Consider the following 25,961-nt stretch of genomic DNA (forward strand, 5'->3'; position numbering starts at 1 on the left):
TCTATATCTATATCTATATCTATATCTATATCTATATCTATATCTATCTATCTCAAACTTCCATAAAAGCCTAGCTGTAGCTTGGAACATTGATTTCCCTACACTTTCAAAGAATCAAAAAAAAAAAAAAAAGATGATATTTCCATCCCTATTGGTATCTCTCACAAAGATTAGGATTTCCTTCAGAATCAATAGCCCAGACTGAACACATAGGGCCATTTTTAATCTCCATTGCATGATCCGTCTTTCTGTAAATTGTTGCAGGCATCATAAACCCAGAGCATGAGAGGCATGAGAAGAAGGACCTAAAATGCCTACCAGCCAATTTCCACAACCATTTGGCAACTCTGTTCCCGTTTTTTTTAGGGAGAGGTCAAACAACATGGATAAATTTGAGGCCAGGCTTTGAAACCTCCATCTTCCTCCTAGATGCCATTACGGTGTGTGTGACCAGTCGATAGTTTATCTTGATGATGGATGAGCTGTAAGAAACTGCTCTGCTGAGATACGTACGGCCAATGGGCAGTCCTTCCAAAACAGGTTGGCTGTAAAACATGGCTTTGGATTAGCAGCACTGGAAACCTCCCACAGTTCTGCCACTCTCATGCTCTATAGAGTATTGTGACTAGAGGAAGTTGGTTTTTCCTTTCTAATCTCTAAAAATAAAACAAGTAAGGAATCTTGCCTAATGGAATAACTAACTGATATCTGGCATTTCAAGGGCCTCTAGAATTAGTATTGCTTGGAATGGTCAGCAGTTGATGTGAAAACATTTTTCTAGGCAAGGCCTAACTCGGGAAACAAAACTAAGATTAAAGTCTCAAATTCTCATCCAGAGGAATGAGAGCAAGAACAATAGAATTTAAGAATATAAGCAGAATGATACAGAACAAAAACTACGTAGCCTAGGCCTTGCATCTGACAGTCAAGATGGTCTCCAAGAAAGTACAAAACACGCCCTGTCTTTAGATTGTCGGAGGTAAAGAACAGATAACTCAGACTGCCACTCTTCTTGTGACGTCAAAGGAAAGAAAGTCTTCCAGTTTCCAATGGCGCTTGCACTGTGAGGATATGAAATAGTTTTTTCCTCCTTGCTGTGAAACAAGAATAAACAAGGCAGTGTTTCCAGTTCATAGCAGAACAGTGGTAAGAGATCATGAAAAATAATTACTGCTGTGGCGGCATGTTCCAAAACCTTTGTGACGTTTGTCCTTTTGATCTATCAAGGCCGCAAAGAGACATCTTATGACGGTCATAGATCTGTTTTTCTTTGTATTACAATTTTTCCATTGTGAAGCTATTTTGAGATGCTTGAAAGCTCATGATTACATCAAATACTAAACAGATTCTTACCTTTATATTGGAACAACACTATCTTATTTTTCTTTTTTTGTTTTTTGTGGGGGAAGGCAGTGGTAAAGATTGAACCTACAACCTCAGGCATGCAAGGCAGACTTTTCCACTGAGCAATGGCCTATTTTTTTTTTTTTTTTTTTTTTTTTCTTTTTTTTTTTTTGATGTTTAACTTATTTTAAAATAAAAATAATTTTCATAAGCAAAAAATGCTTATGGACATATACACTAAGGGTTCTTTCCTTTGGTGAAAAATTATTTTTAATTGTTCATTTTCTGTCTAAGTGGAACTCTGTAGGTAGCACATGATAGATACTGCATTTTGATTTTAAATAAAATTTGAATACCTATTTTTCAATTCTTGGTAGGTATTATACATTTTTTTTGTTGTGGTGACATACATAATAAATGCCTCTAGTTTATTTTATCTTTTCTCTCCTCCCCTTTTATTTTCTTGACTTATTTCTTTATGATGTCTTTCCATTTCTCATGTTTCCTTTGCCTGACACAAAGTTATCATATATATTTGTATTCTTGAAATGATTCCCCCCACCCCCGTTTTTGATGTCTGGCCATGATGGATTCCTTGCTACTTGTTCTAGTCTGCCCCTGTAAAAGAATCCTGCCTGTGTGATTTATAAAGAACAGAAATTCATTCTCTCACAGCTGAAACCTTGTGTGTCACTACCACAGCGCAGCAGTGTGGCATTCTGCACTTGATTATCAGTTTGCCATTTCCAGGGAGCCTTTAACTTACGTAAATTTTCATGGAGGCTGGCAACTTCAAGAGGTTGACACTGACTGGCATCTAGTGGGGGGTTTTTTTCTGCCTCCTTACGTGACAGAAGGGCAAGAGAAGGGATGAGAACAGTAGGCCCAAATAGCAGAACAGAAGAGACTGGTCTCACTCTCCTGGGCCCTCTAATAGCAGCATTAATTTCTTCATCTGGGCCTGAACTTTTCCCACCAGCTCTATCACCCATCATTGTTGCCTTCGGTATTGTGTCTGGTGAATCAGTCTGGGGCCATACTCTTACCAGAGCGTCACTTTTGAAGTACTCCAAATCCCCTTGAATCCCAGCACTTAATGATGACTTGCTTCCTTACTTTACTTATTTTACCAATTATCCTGTTACTCAGGAAATTTATTCCAGATGTGATGATGATGACTGTTTGATTGTGACTGCTTAGAGATCCCACGGAAGGTTTTTCCTCCCATCTTAAATACCTGAATCTCAGTATATATCTGAACAGCCTCACTTCTTTTGAGTTTACATTTGCTCAAGCCTGTGCCTAATGCAGTTTTGAAAAGTTCTTCTCTCTTCTCCAACTCTAGCTCTTTCTTTGTTTTTGAGTCATAATTTCAGTATGCAGCCCAGATTAGACTTAGTCTTGCAATCCTCCTGTCTCTGTTTCTCCACTGTTACAAGTACAGGTGTGTACCACCAAACCCAGAGTTAGTTTCTCTTAATGTAACACACACAGAGAGAGAATACATGTACCCCATGCACCTGTAAGTGCCAGAAGATGATGTTAGATTCCCTGGAGCTGACGGTTTTGTTGTGGTTGTGGTGGTGAAATGCCCAATAAGGGTACTGGCAGCCAAAGTCAGGTCCTCTGAAAGAGTAACAAGTGCTCTTGACCAATGAGCCATCTTTCCAACCCTTGGCTCCCTTCATTGAACATAGATAAGAACTGATTTTCAGGCTTTCCATTCATGGGTCTCCTTTATTAAAAATAAGAAGAATAAAGGGAAAGCACGATTGAAATTTTTGTCTGTCTTCTTCTTCTTCTTCTTTTAATCTATTTCATAATACTGTCCAAACGGGGTTTAGGAGAACTTTTAATGAAGTAGCTGCTAAGGCAAAGAGTTCTGCAGACAAGGAAAGGAAAGGAGGGGGGAGGGGCACAGTGAAGCGACACTAGAGGGCGCTGCTGCAGCTTGGCCCACCAACAGCCTAGTGTGTCACAGTAGGAGCAAGGATTGAGAGAAGTGAGGCACCCCGGGTGCTGAAGAGGGTTTCCCCCTGAGAGCCACCTCTCTATTGAGAGACCCTTGTGCATCCAGCGTGCCCTTGTTTAAGATTGTTGAATTTCGCATCAGGTTGCCTCTCACACACTTCTTGAGCAATAGGATGAAGCTCCTTAGTGGTAATGGGAATTCTGTGATCAGTAAAATGTAGAGTTTGATGGCCTGAGACTAGAATATTCAAAAGAGATAACTGACCCATTATCCTCAGTGGCTTGTCTCCATGGAGACACAGCAGGAACAAGGGAGTCCCCAGATCCTTTCTTTTGTTACAGGCTCTCACGCCTGTGATCTTTCCTTGTCTTAGTGCAAACAGAAGGAAAGTTGCTTAGAGTGTGTAAATGTCAGTGTGGATGTATCTTCTGACTCATGCTTTTCCCCTGCTGATTTTTCACCATAATTCCAGAGAAGTGTTCCCAAAGGAGAACATTTGGTCCCAACGTGTAATGAAAATCACTCTCAAGTTGTCAGCTTTGTTGAGACATAATGGAGAACAGTGGTTGTCAGGGGCTGCGGGAGGGAGAAGTGGGGAGTTAGTTGTTCCATGGGTATGGAGTTTCTGTGTGGGGAGACGAGCGATTCTGGAGAGCAGGGTCAGTGGGGATGGTTGTACAACAGTATTGAGGAGCTTCATACCATTTTAACATAGAAAGTGCCAACTTTTATCATGTGCATTTTACCACAAAATAAATAACTTCAAAATTGAAGTAAAATAACACAATGGGTAAAATCACTGTGAAGAATTGCATCATTCGCCTCAAAGACCCCATGATCTCTGTTGGGGATGAACCAAGGAACACAAACTTCTCTGTCTGTGACTCTAGGAGAAAAACATTTGTCATGTCCAAGTCGATTTACATGATCTTCACAGGAAAATGTATGTGCACACTTCCAAAGTATATGCATAGCAAAGCCACTCACTTGGTATCCATCTTTGGAATTCAAACTGATCTACAAGGTTTTCACAATTACAATTCTAAGCCATTCTGTTTCCTATCATGGTTTTAGCAAGAATTGTAAGCTCAACGGATGAGTGGTTACTATGTCATATATAATCCATCTAATATAAAGGGCAGAGTATAATCTTATACATCCATGGAGATGATAAGAATGAGCTTTGAAATCAGGTATAAATTTAAAGCTTTGATCCACCTTTACTCTCAAGCATGGCAGATAGCTTATTTTTTTGCTGATCCTCATTGTTCCCATATTCACAAATTTGCCTCATTAACATTTCCTTCCAATCCCCAACTTAACATGCATAGTGTTTTCATGGTCATTAACAGATATACATAGAGAGAGAAAAACCAAGGTGATATTTGGCATTTCTACTTGAGATCATACCAAATGGTCTGATTGGTACTACATTTCCGTATTTGGTGCTTTTTGCTGGCGCTTTTACTGTTCAGAGTGGTGTGAATAATTGTGATGTATCTAATTTTCCTGAGGACAAGTTTTGTTTTGTTTTGTTTTGTTTTGTTTTTGAGAGAATATGTATGTTAGACAGTCTTCAGTCAGATATTCCTTTAATTCAATGAATTTTTGTGCAATGGATTAATGAATCCAGGTCCTCCTGAAACCTCATAGTTGGTTTCTCTCACTACATATATCTGTCTGGAGCCATTGATCAGACAGCTAGGTAAATGAGGTTTGAACTCATTATGTATTTACTCAACAACATAAGGCAGCTGGACTTTCTTCCAGGGGCATAGAATAAACAGAGTCTTAGAGGCTCTGTCTTAGATGCTGGAGTAGAAACAATGGAGAAGGAGTAAGCTTCACTCTCACCTGCAAATTAAAAGCCATTTAGGACAAGAGCTTATTAGTTCCGTCGGTATTGGTATTTTTGTTGTTGCCCTTGTACATGGGCTCTATGCAACTATGTACACTGTGTATTTGAGTGTACATGTCTTATGTGTATGCAGGCCACAGGTCAAACTCAAATGCCTTCCTCTATTCATCTGTGTTTTGCTTTTGAGACAAGATCTCTCACTGAACTGGAGTTACCTTCAGTTAAAACCCAATTGGCTACATTGGGTGGCCAGTGAGTCATGGGACTGCTCTTGCCTGCTTCCCAGTGCTGGGCGTCTAGGCACACCCAGCCATGCCCAGGTTGTACAGGGGTACTAGAGATCCAAACTCAAGCTCCTATACTTGTGTGTCAAGCAGTTTACCTATGGAGTCATCTTCTCAGCTCCAGTGTTGTTTTTTTCTTAATTATTTTTATTGTATGTGTGGATGCTTTGTCTGCATGGAGCTCTGGGTACCGCTTGCATGCACTACCCACAGAGTCCAGAAGAGGACACTGGATTTCCTGAAGCTGGATTTATAAGTGGTTGTAAGATACCAGAGGATTCTGGGAACTGAAGCCAGGTCCAGCGAGTGCTTTTAACCCCTTGAGGCATCTCTCTAGCCCCAGTATTGATGGTTGGATAAAAGCAGTCTTTGTTGCAGGTGTGACCTCAACATCGTAGGAAATTGTGCTCACTTCGGCAGCACATATACTAAACATCATAGGAAATTTAGCAGCGTCCTTGGTTTCCACCCACTGGATGCCACCACTAGCCCCTCCCCTAGCTGTAGCAGCCAAAATATGTCTATAGATATTGGGAGATGCTTTAGGGAGGCAGGGTCACTGGCAACCCAGTTCAGAAGCAGTGAGCTCGGCAATATAGAAAAGCCTGGTGTTGACCAATTAGTATAGTGAAGGTAAGTCAATCTTAGCATGACCTCTAAGCAAAGAATAAAAGTGAGGCTGTGTCCTCTGGAGAGGGAAGAGCCTGTGAAAATTGCATTCTGAACAGATTGGACCTGAGGAGTCCAGTAGACGTGTGAGAGAAAGGGTTCTAGTGCTACGTGGTTCTTCCATTGAACAGGCACTGTGGCCAAGAGGGTCAAAGGTCAGAGCAGAGTCCAGAAGCAGTTGAAGGGCCAAACTTGTCTGGGAGGAGTGGCTGGTCAGTCATAAATATCCTGAAAGCATGTCTTCAGAGCCCACATCTGTCAGGATTTGTTGTTGAACTGTAACACTGGCAGAAGCTTGTGTTAAAGAAGAACTTTAACACTGGCAGAAACAAATGAGATTCCTCGTTGGAAAGATCTCAAATGAGCTTTTACTTCTAAGTTTGACTCCAGTTCTGCAGGAGTCTGAGCATGATGGAGCTGTTTGGGGATTACACTGCTATTTCCCCAGTCCTGTTCTGAGCAAACCAATTAAAGTTATAATGTACATCTCCAGGGGAGAAGAGAGACACAGTAGTGGTGAGTTTCTCCTCAGATGCCACTGTACAACACTTTCTCCTACTGCTTGGTTGATGAAGTTCTGGCAAATAGGAGCAAAATAAGCTGTCGGTTCCTCAGAGGCACTTTGTCCTCATAGCTGTAATGGAACCCGATTGTCCTCTAGGTCTCTGTCTGAGAACCAATGTATATGTTCCATAAATCCCACCATATCCCCCACAATCTGACCACATCTTCACAGTCTCAGAGGCCCCCGTGGGTTGCAGATTTCACCTCCCCAGGTTGAGTCTGAGCCAAGGCTCTGTGCTTCTTGGAGAATGGGAAGCAAGAGTCTTCCCCCATCTCACTCTGATGAGTCATGGGTTAGGAGGAGCTTTCCCTAAGGCTGGCTCACATCAGTGATCTCAGATTACTATTCAAGAGTTCCTGTCTGTGGTAGGCTCCTGTCTTGTTCCTTGTTTTCACCCTCTTCTGATGTCTATCCCAACTGCCTTCCTTTGAAAGACTCTACCGAGCAGGGTATTAAAGCAGATGCTGAGACTCATAGCCAAACTTTGGGCAGAGTGAAGAGAATCATATGAAAGAAGGGGGAGATTGAAAGACCTGGAAGGGTCAGGAGCTCCACAAAGAGAGCAATAGAACCAAAAAAAAATCTGGGCACAGGGGTCTTTTCTGAGACTGATACTCCAACCAAGAACCATTAATGGAGATAATCTAGAACCCCTGCATAGATGCAGTCCAGAGAAGCTTAGTCTCCAAATGGGTTCCCAAGTAATGAAACAGGGACTGTCTCTGACATGAACTCAGTGGCTAGCTCTTTGATCACCTCCCCCCCACCAGGAGGAAACAGCCTTACCAGGCCACAGAGGAAGACAATGCAGCCACTCCTGATGAGACCTGATAGGCTAGGATTAGAGGGAAGGGGAGAAGAACCTCCCCCTATCAGTGGACTGGGGAAGGGGCATTGGAGGAGAAGAGGGAGAGAGGGTGGGATTGGGAGGGGATTAGAGAGTGGATTACAGCTGAGATACAAAGTGAATAAACCGTAATAAATAAATAAATAAATAATTTAAGTTCCTATCTGCACCTTGCAGAGTCCTTTTTACCTTCTACCTGTACAATATGAGTTATTTGGTCACACAGGCTTCATTTCTAACGGAGAGGGATGAACCTGGCCATGGTGGTCAGTAACAGTGTCAGATGATTCTGAAGTGTGCTAACAGTGAAAAAATACCGCCATCCTCAAGAAGGGACTGTGCTCACTCCTATTAATAAACACCATGAATAAGAAAGTGCTTTTTCTCACTGGCAAAAGAAATTCAGAGAAGCAGTTCAGGGTCAGTACTGTCATTTTATTTTTATTATCATTATCTTTTTTTTTCAAACATGATTCCTCTATTCCTGGCTGTCCTGGAGCTTGCTATGCAGACCAGGCTGGCTTCAAACACAGAGATTGTCTGCCTCTGCCTCTGCCCCTGCCTCTGCCCCTGCCTCCTCGCTTTCTATACTACTGTTAGGCCACAAATTCCATTCTTAATTTTATTTACTTCATTGTACATTGTGGCTGATGGAACTCCAGCTGTTCTGTTTCTCTATCTTTCATGTAGAAAACAAGATAAAAGAGGCAAGTGTTATCCCAGGCAGAGCTCACAGTGCTCATGTGTCATACCCAGGCATACTATTGGCAAGAATACAGTCAAATGGGCTTGTGCAGTTCGTAGAGGGAGAATGGACAGAAATAATGTTCTTAGGCAGATACGTTGATCTGCTGAGTGAAATCGCTGAAGAAAAGGAAACTGGACCAATTGTGACAGCCGTGACTGCTACAGCGTTCTGACATCATCAGGCTGTGGCCTTGTGAGGAGCTGTTCAGTGTGGAGAACATTTCACCCAGCACAGTTCACGCTGAGTTTACTGGGAAGCCCTGTGTTGCTGTATTGTGGAGAACACCAATAGGAAATGTTCTTTATTTCTATAGTCAACAGTACAGACATAGTGAGAATTGCTGCATGAAGGACTTTTGATTCTTGTTTTTTTTTTTTTTCCCTTTCATCTGAAAGTCTCTTTTGAATACCCAAAGAATGAAATGAGGGGATAAGGAAGCAATGCTGTGTGTGTATGTGTGTATATGTGTGCATGTCCTTATAGATGGCTAGACGTCAACCTTGAGTCATTCTTCAGGTTCTATCTACTTTGCTTTTAAAGATGAGGACTCCTAATTTTACCTGGAATTTGCTGATTTGGCAGAACCCTCTGGTCAGTGAGCCCCAGGGATCATCCTGCCTCGGAACCCTCAGCCCCCATCCTAGGATTACCGAACAATGCCCAGCTTTTTACATGAGGTTTGAGAACCGCCTGCAGGTCCTTGTACTTTCACCACAAGCTATCTTGCCAGCCCCGGAATTTTCTTTTTAATGACGTGCTCTGTTGAATATGAAGCTCCCACACCTTAGTGCTTGAAGGGCTCCAGGAATATTACAAATATAAGCACTTCAGACCCAAGAGCCACTCAGTAAATAAAGAGTTCGTGAATCCCTTTCTTCAAATAGATAGTGAGAGCAGTGGATTCTGGGGCCAGGCAAGTGCATGTGCCTTGTTCTTTGTTGGGTTTCTGCTAGAGATCTGGGTATAAAAGTGTTCCCACTTCAGAACATTAGCACTTTGGCCCATAACGTTGTCACCAGGACTATGGACTCTCCCTGCCGAATCATATGCCCAGGTGGAGGAGGGGACTCCTGAAAAGCTGGGGATGGGTTCAACCAATTCTTCCTCCTTTAGAACTTTTCTGTCTTCTTGGAGAAGACAGGAAGCCTTGTTGTGGTTGTTGAGAGGAAGCCATGGGATAGCTGTAAAACTGTGAGAGTGTGGCCAGGGGCGACCTGAATGGTGATTAGATACACATGACGGGGCCCTACACCTGCCAACTTAGAAATCAGTACCTTCCCAGGCCTCCCAGGTGATCCCAAGCTACAGAGTATGACCCGCTGGACTAAATCAAGGGTTTCACAGCTGCAACGGTGGCTACAGAGGCGGCGGCGGCGGCAAGTGCATGATTTCTTCACAAATGCAGTCATCGACTCCAGCTTCCATCTCCACCCAGGTAGAAATGCCATCAAATGTACAATTCCATCCAACAAGCCCAGTCTTCACATGGGTGAGGCCCTGCTTTGTAGGATGAGTTTGCACACTGCTTAAAGTTCTTACCATCCATCCAATGCAGATCAAAGCTGTTGCCAAGCTGCCTAGACCAGGAGTAACGTCTTAAAGAAAAGTCTCCAGCAGCTTAATATTCTAAGCCAGTTTACTGTGTTCCCATTGCTTTTGTGCGGGGAAAGTGAACCCAGTATGACTTCACCCAGGCAGAATCACAGGACACCCTTACCTGGGAACACCTGAGTAGAGCAAAGCTTCTAGAACATTCAGCATTTTCATTTTTGAAGAACGACACAATTAGCTGTGCCGTTGACATGCCAATTGATATTGCTTGGTAATGATTGTTATTGCTAAAACTCTATTAGGTTTGTTTATTTGGTTATAAAATGAACATGTGAACATGTTTGGGCTAAAATAAGCCGCATGTAGGGTTTTCATTAAGGTAGTGCCAAACTGAATTTTTGTAGTGTTGGAAAGTAGAATCCATTGTTTCTCATTTCCATTGTTTTGGTTGATGTCTGTTTGGGGCTGCCCTGTGACTCTATGGTAGGGGGTGCAAGGAGAAAATGCATGCAACCCCCACTAAGTGCAGACTCATAAAAACTGTCCCTTCTCCTAGCTGAGGACCACCTTTACCCCTATCCCTGCTAGAACTTCTGGCACCCAAACCTCAAGAGATGGAGAAGTCAATATGACAGGCTCAACAGGCTTTTGAGAGGATTAGAAGTCAGTGATGGACCTCCAACCCCCAGAGCACACCGGCTCAGCTGCCTCGGGATAGGTAGATTGGTAACAAACTTGGTAGATTGTTAATTGATGGGAACTGATTTGTTTTGAGAAGAGTTGACTTGCTAAGGAAAGTATCAACTCCTCCATCAAAGTAGTGGTAACCTTGGAAGAAACTATTTTAATAGATTCTATATGTGAGGACTTACTGGGATACTGGGAGAAAGGGTGGATTTCAGTGGTGGTTAAGAGGGGTGAGTAGTAACAGGTGATGTTTGTCCAGAAAAGAAGGAACTGTTTCCAGAAAGCAGCCACTGCCTCTGTTGGCTTGATAAATGTCTCCAGAGAGCTTCGTCAGTGCTGGCCCCACCTTCACCCAGTCCTATCATTTTGGAATTCCCTTGTCCTCCAGGCTTCAGCTTTGTGGAGCTCCTTGCATCCCATGTCCCAGTGCAGAGCCAGCCAAACACAGGTCCCCAGGATCCGTCTCTGAGGGAATTTATAAGTGAGGAAAGCTAGTCAGTCTGGGACAGACTGTTGAGTAGTGCCGGGGGAAACCTTCAGCTCTGAGGAGGTTCTACAAAGGGAGCAGAATAAAGCAGGGATAAGAGGAATCTGTGATGAGAGCATTGAGAGACTGATGAGAAAACATCATAATAATTTGACATTTTCTCCTCAGGAATCAAATTTGTATTAATCGTGCTACATTTCTTGCAACCTATTTTTCTTGCTTGGGCTAAAAAAGGTAGCTCCCAGATTTGGTCTCATTCTCTTCACCACCATTGTTGCTACAAGTCCTAGCCTGAAGAAAGGCCATTGTATTCATCAGGGTTCTCAAAATGAACAGAACTGATAGAATGAATGGTGTGTGTGTGTGTGTGTGTGTGTGTGTGTGTGTGTGTGTGTGTGTAGAGGAGATGTGTTAGAATTATAGGTTGTGGTCCAAGTAGTCCAACAATGGCTGTCTCCTGATGGAAAGGCCAAGAATCCAGTAGTTGTTCAGCCCAAGATTGGCTATCTCAGCAGTCCTATCTGGTGCTGGAGTCCCAGGGAATTCTTAGAGAGCTTCCAGTTTTTAGTCTACAATGGAATCCCGAAGAAGTAGGTTTTAATACCAGCCCAGCCAAGGAGTGCCTCAGCAACAGGATAGATGAACTTGTCAACGAGAGTGAGAGCAAACAGGCAAAAAGCGGCCTTCTTCCATATTCTTTTATGCAAGGTACCACCAGAAGGTGTGACCTAGATTTAGAATAGGTCTTCCCACCTCAAATGATCCAATCAGAAAAATCTCTCGTGCGCATGCCCAGCTATTTGAGTCTTAGTAGATTCAGATGTAGTCAAGCTGACAGCCAAGATCAGCCATCATGGCTGTGAAGTGTCTTCACATCCTGATTATGCATTTGTGTTATATGTGTGTGCACTCTCATTTAGTCATCACCATCTTATGATGATTCTGAACATTTGTGTAGTTTGCTTGGGAACCTTATAGGAGGGAAACAACAGAGCCACAGCTAGAGGCTCATGCTTATCTACCATGCTGTGGAGGGTTACAGAGAGGATTCCATCCTGGGAAAAATGAGCAGCTTCACAGCAGGCTTCGTTCAAGGTACCACCAAAGAAGGGCTCTCAGGGATGGCTGATGCGAAGATAATGAGAAGTGATGGACAGCAGGGTCAGGAGAGTTCCGACTGTCTATATTATCAAGGATGGCAGGGATTCATCTCATGTTAGTGATTTCTGCTGATGCTTCATGATTATGAAGATTTTAAGAATGACTAGAGCAAAAGCTGCCTTTTTCTTCATTTTCACATTTATTTTTCTTCCTCTTTTTTCTTCTATTATTGTTGAGACAGGGTTTTACTATATAGCTGAGGCCTTCCTTCCTGAGCCTCACGAGTTCAAGGATTACAGGCATTACAGGCATCTGGCACTATCTCTGTCTTAGAAGACCTTCTTCAAGTAGTGTCAGGGGCAAAGCTCAAGTGCCAAACTACAGACCTTAGGCCCTCTCCCTTAATCTGGCTGATGTCCAGTGAGGCATATGGTGTAAAGACTCTCAGAAAACATTCCCAGAATAGCGTGGTCGTCAGATGGCCAGATAGCCAGCTTTTTATCTCAAGCTAATTTGTGATAAAACTGTCACTTCTCAGGAGTGCTGCCGTAACCTGCCAACAAAGCTCAAAACCGTTCCTTTCATCCAGGACATGGCTCCCTGCCTCTAAGCAACCCAAACTTTCTTCCAAAAGCCACAGCAAAGTCTATGGTTGCCTTTAGGACTAGATTCAGAGAGGGGTGGGCACATCATGGAGAATGGGTCCCCTTATTTTGAAAATAAAGATGGCTTCCACATGTCTTAAAGCCTTGTCATCTCAAACCTTGTCATCTGCTTGTTGCTTGAATACTCATAACTTGATCTCTAGAGGTCAAACTAGGCAGCAGTCTTGCCCACATTCCCAGGACATTTGTTCATATCCACCACTCCTAATGCTAAGGACTTAGAGGAAGCATGTGAAGGGCATGGAGTGTGAGAAAATGACGGTAGTAGAGGCCCAGGATTCACCTCCAGCTCATCAAATAAGTATCTTGTTTCACAAGAGCTGCTTATGCTGCTGCTCTAGGAAAGATCTTGAAAGTATCTTCCATGGTCTCTGAAACTCTGGGGATTTTTTTTCTCTCCTTTATAAAATATCACACCATTGATTATTAGTACTCTTTCTGTCTGTCTGTCTTGGGGGATATATCTTCTTGTTTATGTGGGTATTTGGAGGCTAGAGGTTAACCATGGGTGTATTTTTCCAGTCACACTCCACTTTATTTTTGAAGACAAGGTCTCTCACTGAACCTGGAATTTACTTACTACTAGGCTAGCTGGCCAATGAGATCCAGATATCTACTTCCCTGCCCCTGATCTGGCTTACTGTACCCCCATCTCGCTGCTCTACCGCCTTTTCCACTGATGCAGGCAACCCAAACTCAGGTCCCATGCTTGCACAGTGGGTGCTTTGCTGACTGAGCCACACCCCAAGCCATTTCTTGTCTGTTTTTACTTCTGATTATTTTTCATATGACCTGATAGTGTTAATACCAGCTGGAGGTGGGTTCTTCTTCTCCATCAGTTAAAGAATTAAAACACAGGAAATCAGCACAGTGCATAAGCGTTTACTGGCAAGTAAGCATTACAGATGTCTCAGGTCAACAAGGGTTGAGGGGGCTCACCTGGTGGTTCTCCTCTCTCTGTTTCCGTTGCTCTAGAGGTGCCGCCGCATCATTTCTGAAATAAGGACTTAGTTGTTGCCTTTTTCCATGAACACAGCAATATCTCCGAACCAGGGGATCAGAGAGTCTGAGACTGAGTCTCCCAAAATGGCAGATGCTACACCCATAAAGCCTCACCAACATGGCTGCCCTCTACCCTCTATGGGCACCTGTAAGCACTGATACACATCAGCTCACATGAGCACACATACATAAACATAAATATGTAGCAAATAAATATTTTAATTAAAATATAAGTATACCATTCTCATCTTTCCCTTTCCTTCCTCCTATAGATATATATATGTATGTGTGTATGTATATATGTATACTCCACAGGAAGTAGAAACTTATTGCCTGCTGCTGGGAACAAAAATAAAATAAAATAAAACATTTAAACTAAGCCTGTTATGCTTCTCCTCCTATATCCTAGGAGTGCCTAGCCTCAGGAGAATGCCTGCCTTCTTTCCTTAGGCAAACATAGATGCTTGGTACTTACCCCACCGTCTAAAAACCGCTGAACCTCAGCAGCTGCAGGAATACATCAGTTGTAAAGAGCAACATGGTAGGAGTTGCAAAGGTCCATGTGCTGCTGCTGCTGCTGCTGCTGCTGCTGCTGCTGCTGCTGCTGCTGAGTCTCCTTTCAGTGTATGCCAGTGCTGCCTGCATTGCAAATGGCTCAGACCTGGAGGGCTTTTGACGTAGGTGGAGACTGAGACACCCAGGAACCTGCAAAGTGCCAGAGAGAGGTTTGAAAGCAGTATTTAGACAGGCACTGACACATCCCTTGGCTAGAGAGGTGCCTCTCATGGGACAGCGGCACAGAAAATGGTAAAGCAACGCTGTTGGGAGTCGGCAGGGAAAGCCTTGCCCTCTGGCTTCACCTGTGCGCTTGCTGAGTTCTTCTCTGATAAGGACTGTCTTTGACTTTCTTTTCCCCTTCCAGAGAGGGATAGCCCCAAGTGAGGGGCCATTCACTTGGCTCTGTCTTTTAGGATGCTCCTCTGAGGGGCGGTGGCGCGTGCGGTGAGTAAAGGGAAGCGCTCTGTGTGTTCTGTCCCTCAGGTGCACCAGTACTACAGCTGCCTCCCAGAAGAGAAAGTCCCCTATGTCAACAGTCCCGGAGAGAAACTGCGAATCAAGCAGCTCTTGCACCAGCTGCCGCCCCACGACAATGAGGTAAGGCGCTTGGAGGGGGCTTCCGGTGGTTTCCAGAACTTTCCGTGAACTGCCCCTTTTCCTAATCGTTGTGATCAGTAAGCCTGCTGCCAAAAACTTCTGGCAATTGGTATTAAATTTTAGCTCCCTTAATTAGAATCTAAAGAAAACCCGGCTGATATTTCTGGAGAGCGCTCCTCACCCCACCCCCAAAAGAAAGCCTGTCTCACTTTGGACTGGGTTAGACGCCAAAGCCTGGCTTGACTACAGAAAGTTAGGGAGCACTAACATTTGAATTCTCAGGCCTGTGTTTTCTGACTTGGCTGTGTCCTGCCAGCCGATAGTGGGAGTTGGAAAGATGACTAAGGACCGCTTGGTGCCCAGAAGAAACACTGCAGGTCTCTCAGATTTTCAGGCTTGTTTCGTAAGAAGTGTATGTGCAGGTTCTTCGTGTTAAAGGCAGCCAAAGTTACAAGTCTGGATTGGCAGCTCTCACTAGGATTTTTATCACGTCAAGATCTACCTAGTTTGAGTCATCCATCTGTATTTTGAAAGTATTATAGACATTGCTTTTTTTCCTAATCCCAGAAACACAGCAGCTCTGTAAGCAAGGATTTGATTATTGGATTTTGATTATTTTGATTTTTTTTTTTTTTTTTTGAGGTTGGCTTTCCATTTAGCCAGGGTAACTCAGAACTCTCTCAGAGCTCAGTGACTTTCTCAGACCTCCTCTCTCCGAGAGCTGGCTACAGATGGGCAACTGTGCCTGGCCAGCGTCACTTATTACTGAAATCACACACTCATCTGAAGGAGGAAGTCTGTAAGCAAGCTTTTAAAAGATCGTGTGGGAGGAAGTTAGGCTTCTAAGCTGGACATTAATTTGTAGTATCTGGTATCAAGAATCTCACAGATGTACACTATTTAGCTCTGTATTTTAAAGCAAAATTATAATTTTTAAATTGAAAGAAAAAAATCTACCCCAGGAGAGAGCTGGTCTCCAGTTCCTACCAACTCATCATATACATGGTGACATAGTTGCATAAAAGGGATTTTTTTTTACGTGTGTGTGTGTGTGTGTGTGTGTGTGTGTGTGTGTGTGTGTAAGCACCTCCACCCACCGAGCCATCCTACTGGCCCAAAAGGAAACAATTTGAGCAGCTAATGCTGAGGAACTGAGGATGTAGATTGTGGTACAGCCCTTGTCTGGCTGGTGCAAAGCCCTGAGTTTACACAGCAAAATAAATATATGAATCTGAATAAGTGAGACAACGTCTCAAAATCTGAAACAACTCCCTAGAAAGCTGTGCTTCTCACTCCTGTTACTTATTTCGTGGTTCATAAAACAAATACAAAAGTTGACTCCTTCAAAGATGAAAGCAAACATTGTAATCAGATGCCCGGTTAACTAATCTGGAGGTAAAAATGCAAGTTTTCACAAGCTGGAGGGGTGTGCCTGTTTTTAAAAGTACACTCATAAAATGTCATCAGTGAAACCATGTTTTCTGGGCTGTTAGGTTTCTGGAACATTCCCCTGAAGACTTTTTTTTTTTTTTTTAACTGTCACTTGATCTACCCTACGCTTGCAGTGGTTTATTCTGTTTATGGTTGACTATGCTTTCGTTGACTGGGCACCATTGGTATTACAACTCCATGTTGGTAGAATGTGATACATGAAAGCCAGTGGACAGGATTGGGACATTTGGCATGGTGACATGGTCTCTTCTGAAGACAGAGGTTGACTCTAAAGCTAATGCTTAATCATTCTCTTTTCCTGTAGATAACACAATTTGAACAGACATAGTTGCTCTGACTTTCAATTTGGCACACAACAGTTTGAGCCGAGAGCTTTTCTTGACATTTTCTTTATTAAAATATTGTCTGAGCAATACAGTCAACATTTCTGATATAGATTACTCCAGGAGAAATCATGAGGTGCTTTGGGACCATATATCCAAGAGGAAGTTATAAGCGTGGCTCAGAGTGCGATGTGAGCATGGCAGTAAATGAATCTGTAATGAGAGTTTATTTTCCTTTAAATCACATTTCACCATTGTGATGCAGTGATTAGATACGGAGGAAATCTCAGCCTGTAGCCAGTATCCTAATGTCACTGCAGCCGGTTCTGTTCTCCCATTTTAAGTAACATATCAGTTTTAGCATCTACTGAAGATGCAGTGGTCACGTGGGCTCTAACACTGTGGTTTTGTTCTCTGCTTTGATAGTTGCCTTCCCATCTTTGCGGGTGACTGATTTTTCTGTATGTAGCCATAATCAACTTTCCTTTTAAATATATGCATCCAAGAATCTCAAAGCGAATCCTATTTAAAAGTAACATGAACAAATAATAACTCAGGATCATGACACAATCACCGAAGTGCAGAAACAACAGGACAGAATGGCAGATCCTGGATGTGAATGCTTTTGCTGTCCCTCCCTTAAATCTTTGACACTCTGTGTTTCAAAAAGAAGAAAGCATCTTTCTCATGGTGTCACACTAGGAGAAAATCATATGAAAGTCTACCTATTCTCACTTCCCATAGCAGGATGGAGGATAGACGACATGTGCATGCTGACAACCAAGTTGGAGTCATTCTTCGGTGCAGGGGTCATTCACATAGACACAGACACAGGAAATCTTCAGCTCCTTTCAGTTTGGAAAGGAGAATGTTCCCAGAAATTGTCAACCCGAGGCCACCCTTAGTGACTTAGATCTGAATGTGGGAACAGTGTGAAGGATGAGGAGTAGTTCTAGAACATCTAACGTGCCTGACACATAAACTCCAGAGTTCACAGCCATTGAAAAGCCCATTTGCTTATCACCCTTCTTGGTGCTGGCTTGCCTTAAGTAGCTCCAGGCCTGGACTTAATATTCCACAAGAGTCAAATCAAGAAGCAGAGTGTTTCTGTGAGCCCTGGATGGGGACTTCAGTATTCCCCATGGAGTGATGATGCCTCCTCCTTGCTATCCTTTGTGTGTTCAGGTCCGATACTGCAACTCCCTGGATGAGGAGGAGAAGAGGGAGCTGAAGCTGTTCAGCAACCAGAGGAAACGGGAGAACTTGGGCAGAGGCAACGTCAGGCCCTTCCCTGTCACCATGACAGGAGCGATTTGTGAACAGGTGAGGATGGACTGGAGCAGGGAAGAAGCTCACTCTACGGTTATTTTATTAGATACCAGTGACATGCTCAGCCCGCTTTTAGACATTGAAGATACACAAGTGAGTAAAAGACATTCAAGCTAAGTCTTTCTCATGTAAGGTGCTATGCACCAGGGGGAGAAGTCAGACAATAAGTCAAACCAGCAAATTAAAAAATGCAGAGCTGGAGAGGTGGCTCAAAGGTTAAGAGCACTGGCTGTTCTTTTAAAGGTCCTGAGTTCAATTCCCAGCAACCACAAGGTGGCTCACAACCATCCATGAGGAGATCTGGTGTCCCCTTCTGTCACGCAGGTGTACATACAAGCAGAATACTGTACTAAAAATAATAAATATTAAAATAAACAAAAATTTGCAGCAGGGAAGGAGGGGGCTGGGAAGGACTAGGAAGGCAAGACAGCCGTAGTCTTGAGCAAGATGGTCAGAGAAGAGCCCACTGAGAATGTGGCATTTGAGCAAAGGCATGCAGAGATGCACAGAGGCAGAAGCATACAGACCTTGCCTCAAGGCAGGAGGGAGGCTCCTGTGGACAAGAAACAGTGAGTTGGCCTGTGGCCGGATCAGAAGGAGTAATGAACAGGGATTGGGGATCATGGCAGAGTTCATGGAGAGCCATATAAACAATTGGAAGGATGAGACAAGAGTAATGGCTTCACCCTTTGAAAGATTCCTTTGAAAACAGAGATGTCTGGACTGTGAGTCAGTCTCTCATCCAGGATCATCTCAGCATGGATGACCTTTAAAGGGATGGTATGAGGAGTGATGCCTAAGCTTATTCTCAGTTTTCAAAGTCTAAGAAACCCCATGCCAGCTCCATAGGACCTCACTGAGTTGAAGGACCTTTTGCCTTCTCTGTTGTAGCATGCTTAGGATGTGGTTGAGGAGCATGCTAAAGCAGGACAGGCATATCACCTGCCTGGGCTAACCTTGCCCCATTCCTGCTTTCCAAGGAAGTCCACCATTTCTCTAAATGTTCCCCATTTTTGGCCAGCACCCTCTAACTCAGGCTCTGAGTGACCAAGCAGCTGCCTTGGTAAGAGGAAGCTGGAGACAGTCTGAGAGGAGCAGGAAGTTTTTAGAACTCCGCTTTGAGATTTCACAGGAACAACTGACAGAATCTGGTAGATAGGTAGAGAAACTATTTGACCAGAAAGGGGGCCGTGGGTCATCATCCTTAAGAAGAATCCTAAGACCAACTCCTTAGATAGAAGTGATTGGTGCTTATCATATGTGTTTACTTCAGTGCCTCACCCACTCTCAGGTCAGGCTCCTCATGAGTGGGGCTTTATTTAAAGGGGAAGAAAAGTTGGCCCACATCTGTGCAGAGTAATGTCAGGTGTGTTGAAGCAGAAAGACTTTTCATAACAAACCTTTTGGAACTATGGGAGGAGTGGATCAAATATGATTATGTGTATGGATACTTTAGCTGTTCTTTCATAATCATGGAAGGTAGGGTTGTTGCCTTCTATATTGTGTTATCACACACACGCACACGAATACACATGCATAAGCTTCTAGAACCTGTTCCTCAAATCTATGCCTTTATTCTGTAGATCATATTAACTCCACTAGGAGAAGGGCTTGGTGTCACCCTTTTTACTCCCTAGTCATTGCCTGTGGAGCTCATTCACCCAAGTGAGCTATTCTGCTAGAAATAGGTCATGACCTCATGGTGAACAGAGAGCATCTTTATAAACCCAGTCCTCCTTCCTCCAGGACCCTCAGAACATAACTGCAGTCTAACCCCAGTTGTATGCAATGAGTCGTCTGTTATTTCTGCCTTGCATACTCTGAGCTTAAAAAGCAGTGCCTTTCAATCAAGACTATATGAAGAGATGCTCTTAGAGAGCTGAACAGCATGCCAGGAAGGCATAGGGAAAAGGAAGAAGCTGTTTAGGAGTGAACGGATTTCATGTGCCCTCTCCCCTCCCATTCAGCAGTACAACCCCTCCCCCAGCCAAACCCTCTCTCAATAGCCTCTCTTGATGGTGTTGACTTGGCTATGCCTCTGCATGCACTTTGAGATGTGTAGGTGATGGTTAGCCCTGTTCTTTCCACGCTCTGTAAATTGGCTTGGTACCTGTGGATCCCCCCTGTGTACTAACTACCATAGTAAGAATCTATCTCTCACACCTTTATGTTTCTCATTCTGTTACTTAAGTTGTCTTACTTAGGCCCTAGGGTGGGGGTTCCTGGGAAGAAGAAGAGAAATCTGCCCTACCAGGTATGTAAAGTGGGGGACACACTAACCAGCACGCATATAACTTCCTAGCAGCTAGCTTGTTGATGGTAGTTGAACATCATTCTGTCACAGCTCTAGGAGATACAGCTGATGCTGGCGCTGTTTCTGTTTGCCTCACAGTGTGGAGGGCAGATCAAGGGCGGGGACATCGCTGTGTTTGCCTCACGTGCTGGCCATGGCATCTGCTGGCACCCGCCCTGCTTCATCTGCACCGTCTGCAATGAGCTTTTGGTTGACCTGATCTACTTTTATCAAGACGGGAAGATCTACTGTGGTAGGCACCATGCTGAGTGCCTGAAGCCGCGCTGTGCAGCCTGTGACGAGGTCAGGCCCCATCCATGTGTGAATACTTTTAACTGTTCTGGTCTATTCATGGAAGGCAGAGGTGGCACCATCAGTGTCATGATGTCTCTGTCTCTGTCTGTCTCTCTGTCTCTCTCTAACCTTCACACACACACACACACACACACACACACACACACACACACATCTCCCATAGACTATTCCCAGGTTTCCTTGCCCTGCCATAGCATCACTGTGTTGCTCCACAGGGACATGACATATGTATATGACCTTTAGCTTCCCACACATGGAGGCAACCATCATCAGTGACTCTACCTACCCTCTTATGTTAACCCTTTCCAGAGCGAAATATCACCCATGTCCCAATCATGGTGGATGAATCTGGCACCTGGCATCATGGCCCACTCAGCATGGTGGATTCAGATCCTCCCATGTAGGAATAGATAGAAATTCTCAAATGGCATGCAGCTGGCAATAGGCCTCTTATAATTAAACATACAGACATACACATACAATGTGTGTGTGTGTGTGTGTGTGTGTGTGTGTGTGTGTGTGTGTGTAAAATAAAGGAGCCATTGAGCAAATTAAGATTCCATCTAAAAACCTGAAAGTCCACACCAGAAATAGAGCTCCATTTCTAAAAGAGTCTTTGGAACAGTTGGTGAGAGAGGGGAAGAAAATGGACGAAGCTTTAGAGGTCACTGTATATCTATCTGCATTCTTCTGCCCCTGGTGCTACAGGTGTTTGAAAACATTGAGGTAAGAAATCAGAATGGCGTACAAGGCCGCTGCTTGCCAGTTGTTTTTTCCCCACCAGAAGCACACCCAAGTACTAAGTGCTCATCTCACCACAGAGTGGAAAGCTTGCCACTGTAGAAGCTCGGAGCGCAAAGAAGAGCGTTCTAAGCCTGACCCTTACAGGAAACATTTAGGGGAAGATCTTTGACAAGGGATTCTAATTCACAGGGTAGCTCTGTGCTTCTGTCTGAGCTTATAATAAACAGCAGTCTCGAGGCAGGCTTTTTTCCATCTGCCAGAGCCACCAGGACAAGGACATTTGTCTATTACAAACTGCCTGGGGGCCATGGGCCTCTACTTTTCTAGAGATTTGGTGAACCTTCACTAATGTAGATTCTGATGGTAAGGTTGAGGTGCTCAACTCTCTGGCTCTTGGTGGAAAACCAGATGTGGGTCAAAGTCTGGTACTCTAGACAGCCTCTTGGCCTTCTGGCTCAGACACACACGTGCACATTCACAAAGCTGAACAAGCATCACCACAAATCATGTTCAGCAACCAAAAAATTAGTAACCTACATCTACCAGCTGCTCCTCTCTTCCTCCAACCCCTTCTCCCAGCCTTGTCCCTGTCTCTGGATTCAAGAATGCTAGACATCTCGTATGAATGTTACCATATCATATTTTCCACCTAGCATGATGTCCTGAGAGTTAACTTGTGTCATAGTAAATACTAGCACTTCGTTCCTTTTCATGGCTGAGCAATTAAGGAGCTATATGAACAGTCTTATGAATATATCACATTTAGTTTTAGCCATTTAGCAACTGAGATGCGTCTTTTTCTACTTTCATCTGTTATGAACATTCATGTGGAAGTTTCTGGGTACACAGAAATTTTAAATCCTCAATGTTTTTCATGGTAATTCTAAGCCTAACTTTTGAGCGAAGGCCAAATTGTTTTCTAAAACAGCTGCCCCACTTACTGTCAAGGTAAGAGAATTCTAGATCCTACATGTTCTCTTTAATTCTTGTAATTGTGTTCTTTTTTTATTATAGCTAGCCCAATAGGTACAAAATAATTCCACAGTGTTATGTCAATTCATAATTTTCTAACCACTAATGATATTGATACTTTTTAAATATTTTCGTCTATTTGTTTATTAATTTGGGGGAGAATTTTTAATTTAAAAGCCTTTGCTCATTTTTCACAGTTGGGTTATTATTTTTTTCACCACTTACGAGGGTGTTCATATGATCTGAATACAAGTCTCTTGACAGGTACATGGTTCACACCTATGGTCTTCTGTTCTCTATATTTTTACTTTCTTATTGATATCCTTTAAAGCATAGGAGTTTTTAATTTTGATGGAGTCCACATGCTCTATTATTGACCTGTTGTTATTTGCATTTGTGTTGCCATATCTGTGAAACAATTGCCTTGTCCAAGATCAAGAAGATTTATAACTATAGGTTTTTTTTAAGAATTTTATCATGTTTTTTTTTTTCTTTTAGATCATTCATCCCCTTAAGGTTATTATTTTTTTTTGGTGAGAGGTAGGACATCCACTGATACTTTTATACCCCAGCCCTGTTTATTGGAAACTATTCTTTTACCATAGTATAGTAGTTGCACCACCTTTGACAACAAAGTGCCATACATACACAGACACACACATACATACACACAGAAACACATACACACACATATACACAAACACATACACACCTATACACACACATACACAAACACAATATACATATGCACATACATACACAAAAACATACATGTACATACATAACACACATGCAGACACACACATACACACACATATACACGCATGCACACACACCCCACACACTCACACAGACTCTCAATTCAGAGGGTTTCTCTATATGTTAAGTTTTTATGGCAATACCACACTAAGATTATCATTATGGCATCATAATGAATTTTGAAACATATACTTTGAAGTTGAAAACAATTCTGATGGGTCAAAACATAAAACACCTCCCAAGGCCAGGAAGGTATTAGCCATGAAGGTGACCAATTCTGAGGCACCAGAGCGTGTTGCAGACATGACCAGCTGGCCACTCTCCTTAGCTGAAGATTATTGTCACGGGTAAATGCACTCCAAGTGTTGCCCGATGTTATGTTTTCAAGAAGCAAAAGAGTTCCAAGGAGTCGTATGATATCCGCACCTTAGAAAGCACTGTGCATCAGCCAGATGAAGCTGCTATACGTGAGCGATTGTTGATTTTGCTTTATGTTCCCTAAGGCAGGACGTTTGCTCTCCACTGAAATGCGGCACCATATTAATCGTGCTTCAGGAAGATAAAGTTGTAAGGCTCGTATATGTCTGGAATGAGAATGCGTAGACGCAGCACTGTTTGACAACTTGTGGGCTACCCTGCTTTCTTGGCTTTTTAGTTTGGGGCTGTTACCTCCCCCGAGGTGTTCTCACAGTAAGTCTTAGACGCTGACCAGGTGGCTTCCCGTCTCCAGATCATCTTTGCAGATGAGTGCACAGAAGCGGAGGGTCGACACTGGCATATGCGACACTTCTGCTGCTTTGAGTGTGAGACAGTGCTGGGCGGCCAGCGCTACATTATGAAGGAGGGAAGACCCTACTGCTGCCACTGCTTTGAGTCCCTGTATGCAGAATACTGTGATACCTGCGCCCAGCATATAGGTAAGGCCTGATCCTTCGGAGGATCAGCTTGATCCTTCGGAGATGGGCTCAACCCTGTGTCTGCCATAGTCAGAATCCCTTTGGTTATAATTAATTAAAACACACACACACAACAACAACTCCTACCAGCTCAAGTAAAAAGTAATCTCTTGGCTTATTTTACTAATAAAGCCAAAGAGAATTTGGCTTCAGGTAGAGGTGGGTGAAGAGTTAGACAAAGCCTGTTGTTTTAGGTTTTCTTCTGTGTCAGTTCAGTTTGCCTTTTATTCGCATCTTTTGGGAGCCAGCAATCTTCACAATCTTCACGTGGTGTCTGAGACGTTGCTCTAGTTATTCATCATCTTAACACTTGCACTCTCAAAAGGAGAAAGGAATTTACTATACCAATTTCCAAGCCAGTTCCTCAGGATGGAATCTTATCAGTCCCGACTTGGCCATGGATCTACCTTCAAGTGGGACTATGTAGTGTATGTTTCCACTCTCAGGGAAAAGTGTGAAGCCCCTGAAAGGAAAATATGGGAAGAAGAGAACATATTCCTTAATGACCTTTTGGAAAAAATCAGGAATGGGTAGAGGAGCGAATCAGGGGAGGGGAGGTCCTTTGGTAAAGAGGGATGGTCATGGGCTTCCAGCAACTGTGCCTTCTAGAACTCATCAACAATCAGCCTAGCCAAAGGCAGAGGAAAACAAACAGTCCACAAGCGGTGTGCTCCAGTTTGTGGCAGGTTGGAGGTGATAAGAATCATCCCAGGTTGTTCAGCCATTCAGCAGGTCAGCTTTCATTGGACAGGCTTTTGCCTTGCCTTTTCTGGCATCATGGGAATGAGCAACACTGTTTAAGAAATAGTGTCAGTGGACAAATGTCTGTGGCCGTAGTGTGACTAAAGGCAGTTACTTACAGGCAGTTTCTATGCTCACAAAACCCCAAGAAGCCTATTCAGAAGCTGCCAGTGTCATACCTGCAGTGAGGAAATGTGGAAACCCTCCATTTGCGATGCCATTTTGTTCCGATTAGCTTTTGTAAAGATCCCAAAGAAACAGCCTTTTCCCTGGGATTCCTTGGGAAGGATAGATTTAACATTGCCTTCTGGGCTTAGGTGATGGCAAGACCTTTTCCCCAAAGTACCCTCTGCTCTCGCAGTGTGCCACCTTGACCAGGTGCCCAGAAACCTTTCTGTTTTCAGGACTGTCACGGTCAGACATGCTGATATTCTTTGGTGCTTTCGATTGTGAGTGGACATGTGAGGCAGGAAAGTGGGTGGGACTGTAGGGGGACAGCGGTGCAATGTCTTGACCCCAGGCTGTCCACGTGTAGTTTTAAGTCTGCTAGTCAGTGCTTATCCAGGTAGGAGAGACTGAGTGTTAGAAACCGAACCCACAGCAGCGACACCGCCTTCTGATAGCTTTTCTCTGTCCTTTTCCTCTCCACAGAGGCCACAACTCTGCCACAAATGGCTGCTTGGAGTTTTTTTTTCCCAGAAGCTTGGGAGAGAAAAATCCATTTATGACTAGGTCATGTGCATCTCAAATGGCCCCTCTGTCATCTGTCTTCTTTCAGCTATCCGCAGCTTTTATTGGCTCCCCCCTCCTCTTGAATTCACAAAAGGCACCCATCCATATTTTACTAGAAAAGACGACTGTTGTGGCCTGCAGTCTGTCTGCTGCTCTAGTTGAGTTGCTTGTCCCTGAACTTTTAAAGTCTACTCTCCTGCAAAATGTAAATTCCCCAGGACAGCAGACCCTGCTGCGTGTATCATGTGTACCCCAGCATTCGATGACACCACCTCTGACCATACTGTACAAATATGCCATATTTATGCAGCTGCTCGGAGCAGATTCGACATCAGGCCACCGTTGCCAGGGCAACAGGACTCCTGCTTGTGCGTAGCCGAGTAAACAGTCTTATAAACAGAGGAGGCTGT

The 25,961-nt window shown here is 43.6% G+C and overlaps 1 protein-coding gene across 2 annotated transcripts in view; it reads left to right on the forward strand.

Moving 5' to 3' along the window:
* Prickle2 (prickle planar cell polarity protein 2) overlaps window positions 1–25,961 on the forward strand; it is a 158,571-nt gene that overhangs the window by 90,250 nt on the left and 42,360 nt on the right. For both annotated transcript variants that reach the window (XM_055628462.1, XM_055628463.1), the window contains exons 3-6: window positions 14,822–14,935; window positions 17,896–18,033; window positions 20,432–20,635; window positions 23,853–24,039. In XM_055628462.1, the coding sequence (XP_055484437.1) occupies window positions 14,822–14,935; window positions 17,896–18,033; window positions 20,432–20,635; window positions 23,853–24,039 (643 nt within the window). The remainder of the gene's footprint in view (window positions 1–14,821; window positions 14,936–17,895; window positions 18,034–20,431; window positions 20,636–23,852; window positions 24,040–25,961) is intronic.

This window comes from Psammomys obesus, unplaced genomic scaffold, assembly GCF_907164565.1.
Source record: "Psammomys obesus unplaced genomic scaffold, mPsaObe1.curated_primary_1811, whole genome shotgun sequence".
Lineage (NCBI taxonomy): Eukaryota > Metazoa > Chordata > Mammalia > Rodentia > Muridae > Psammomys > Psammomys obesus.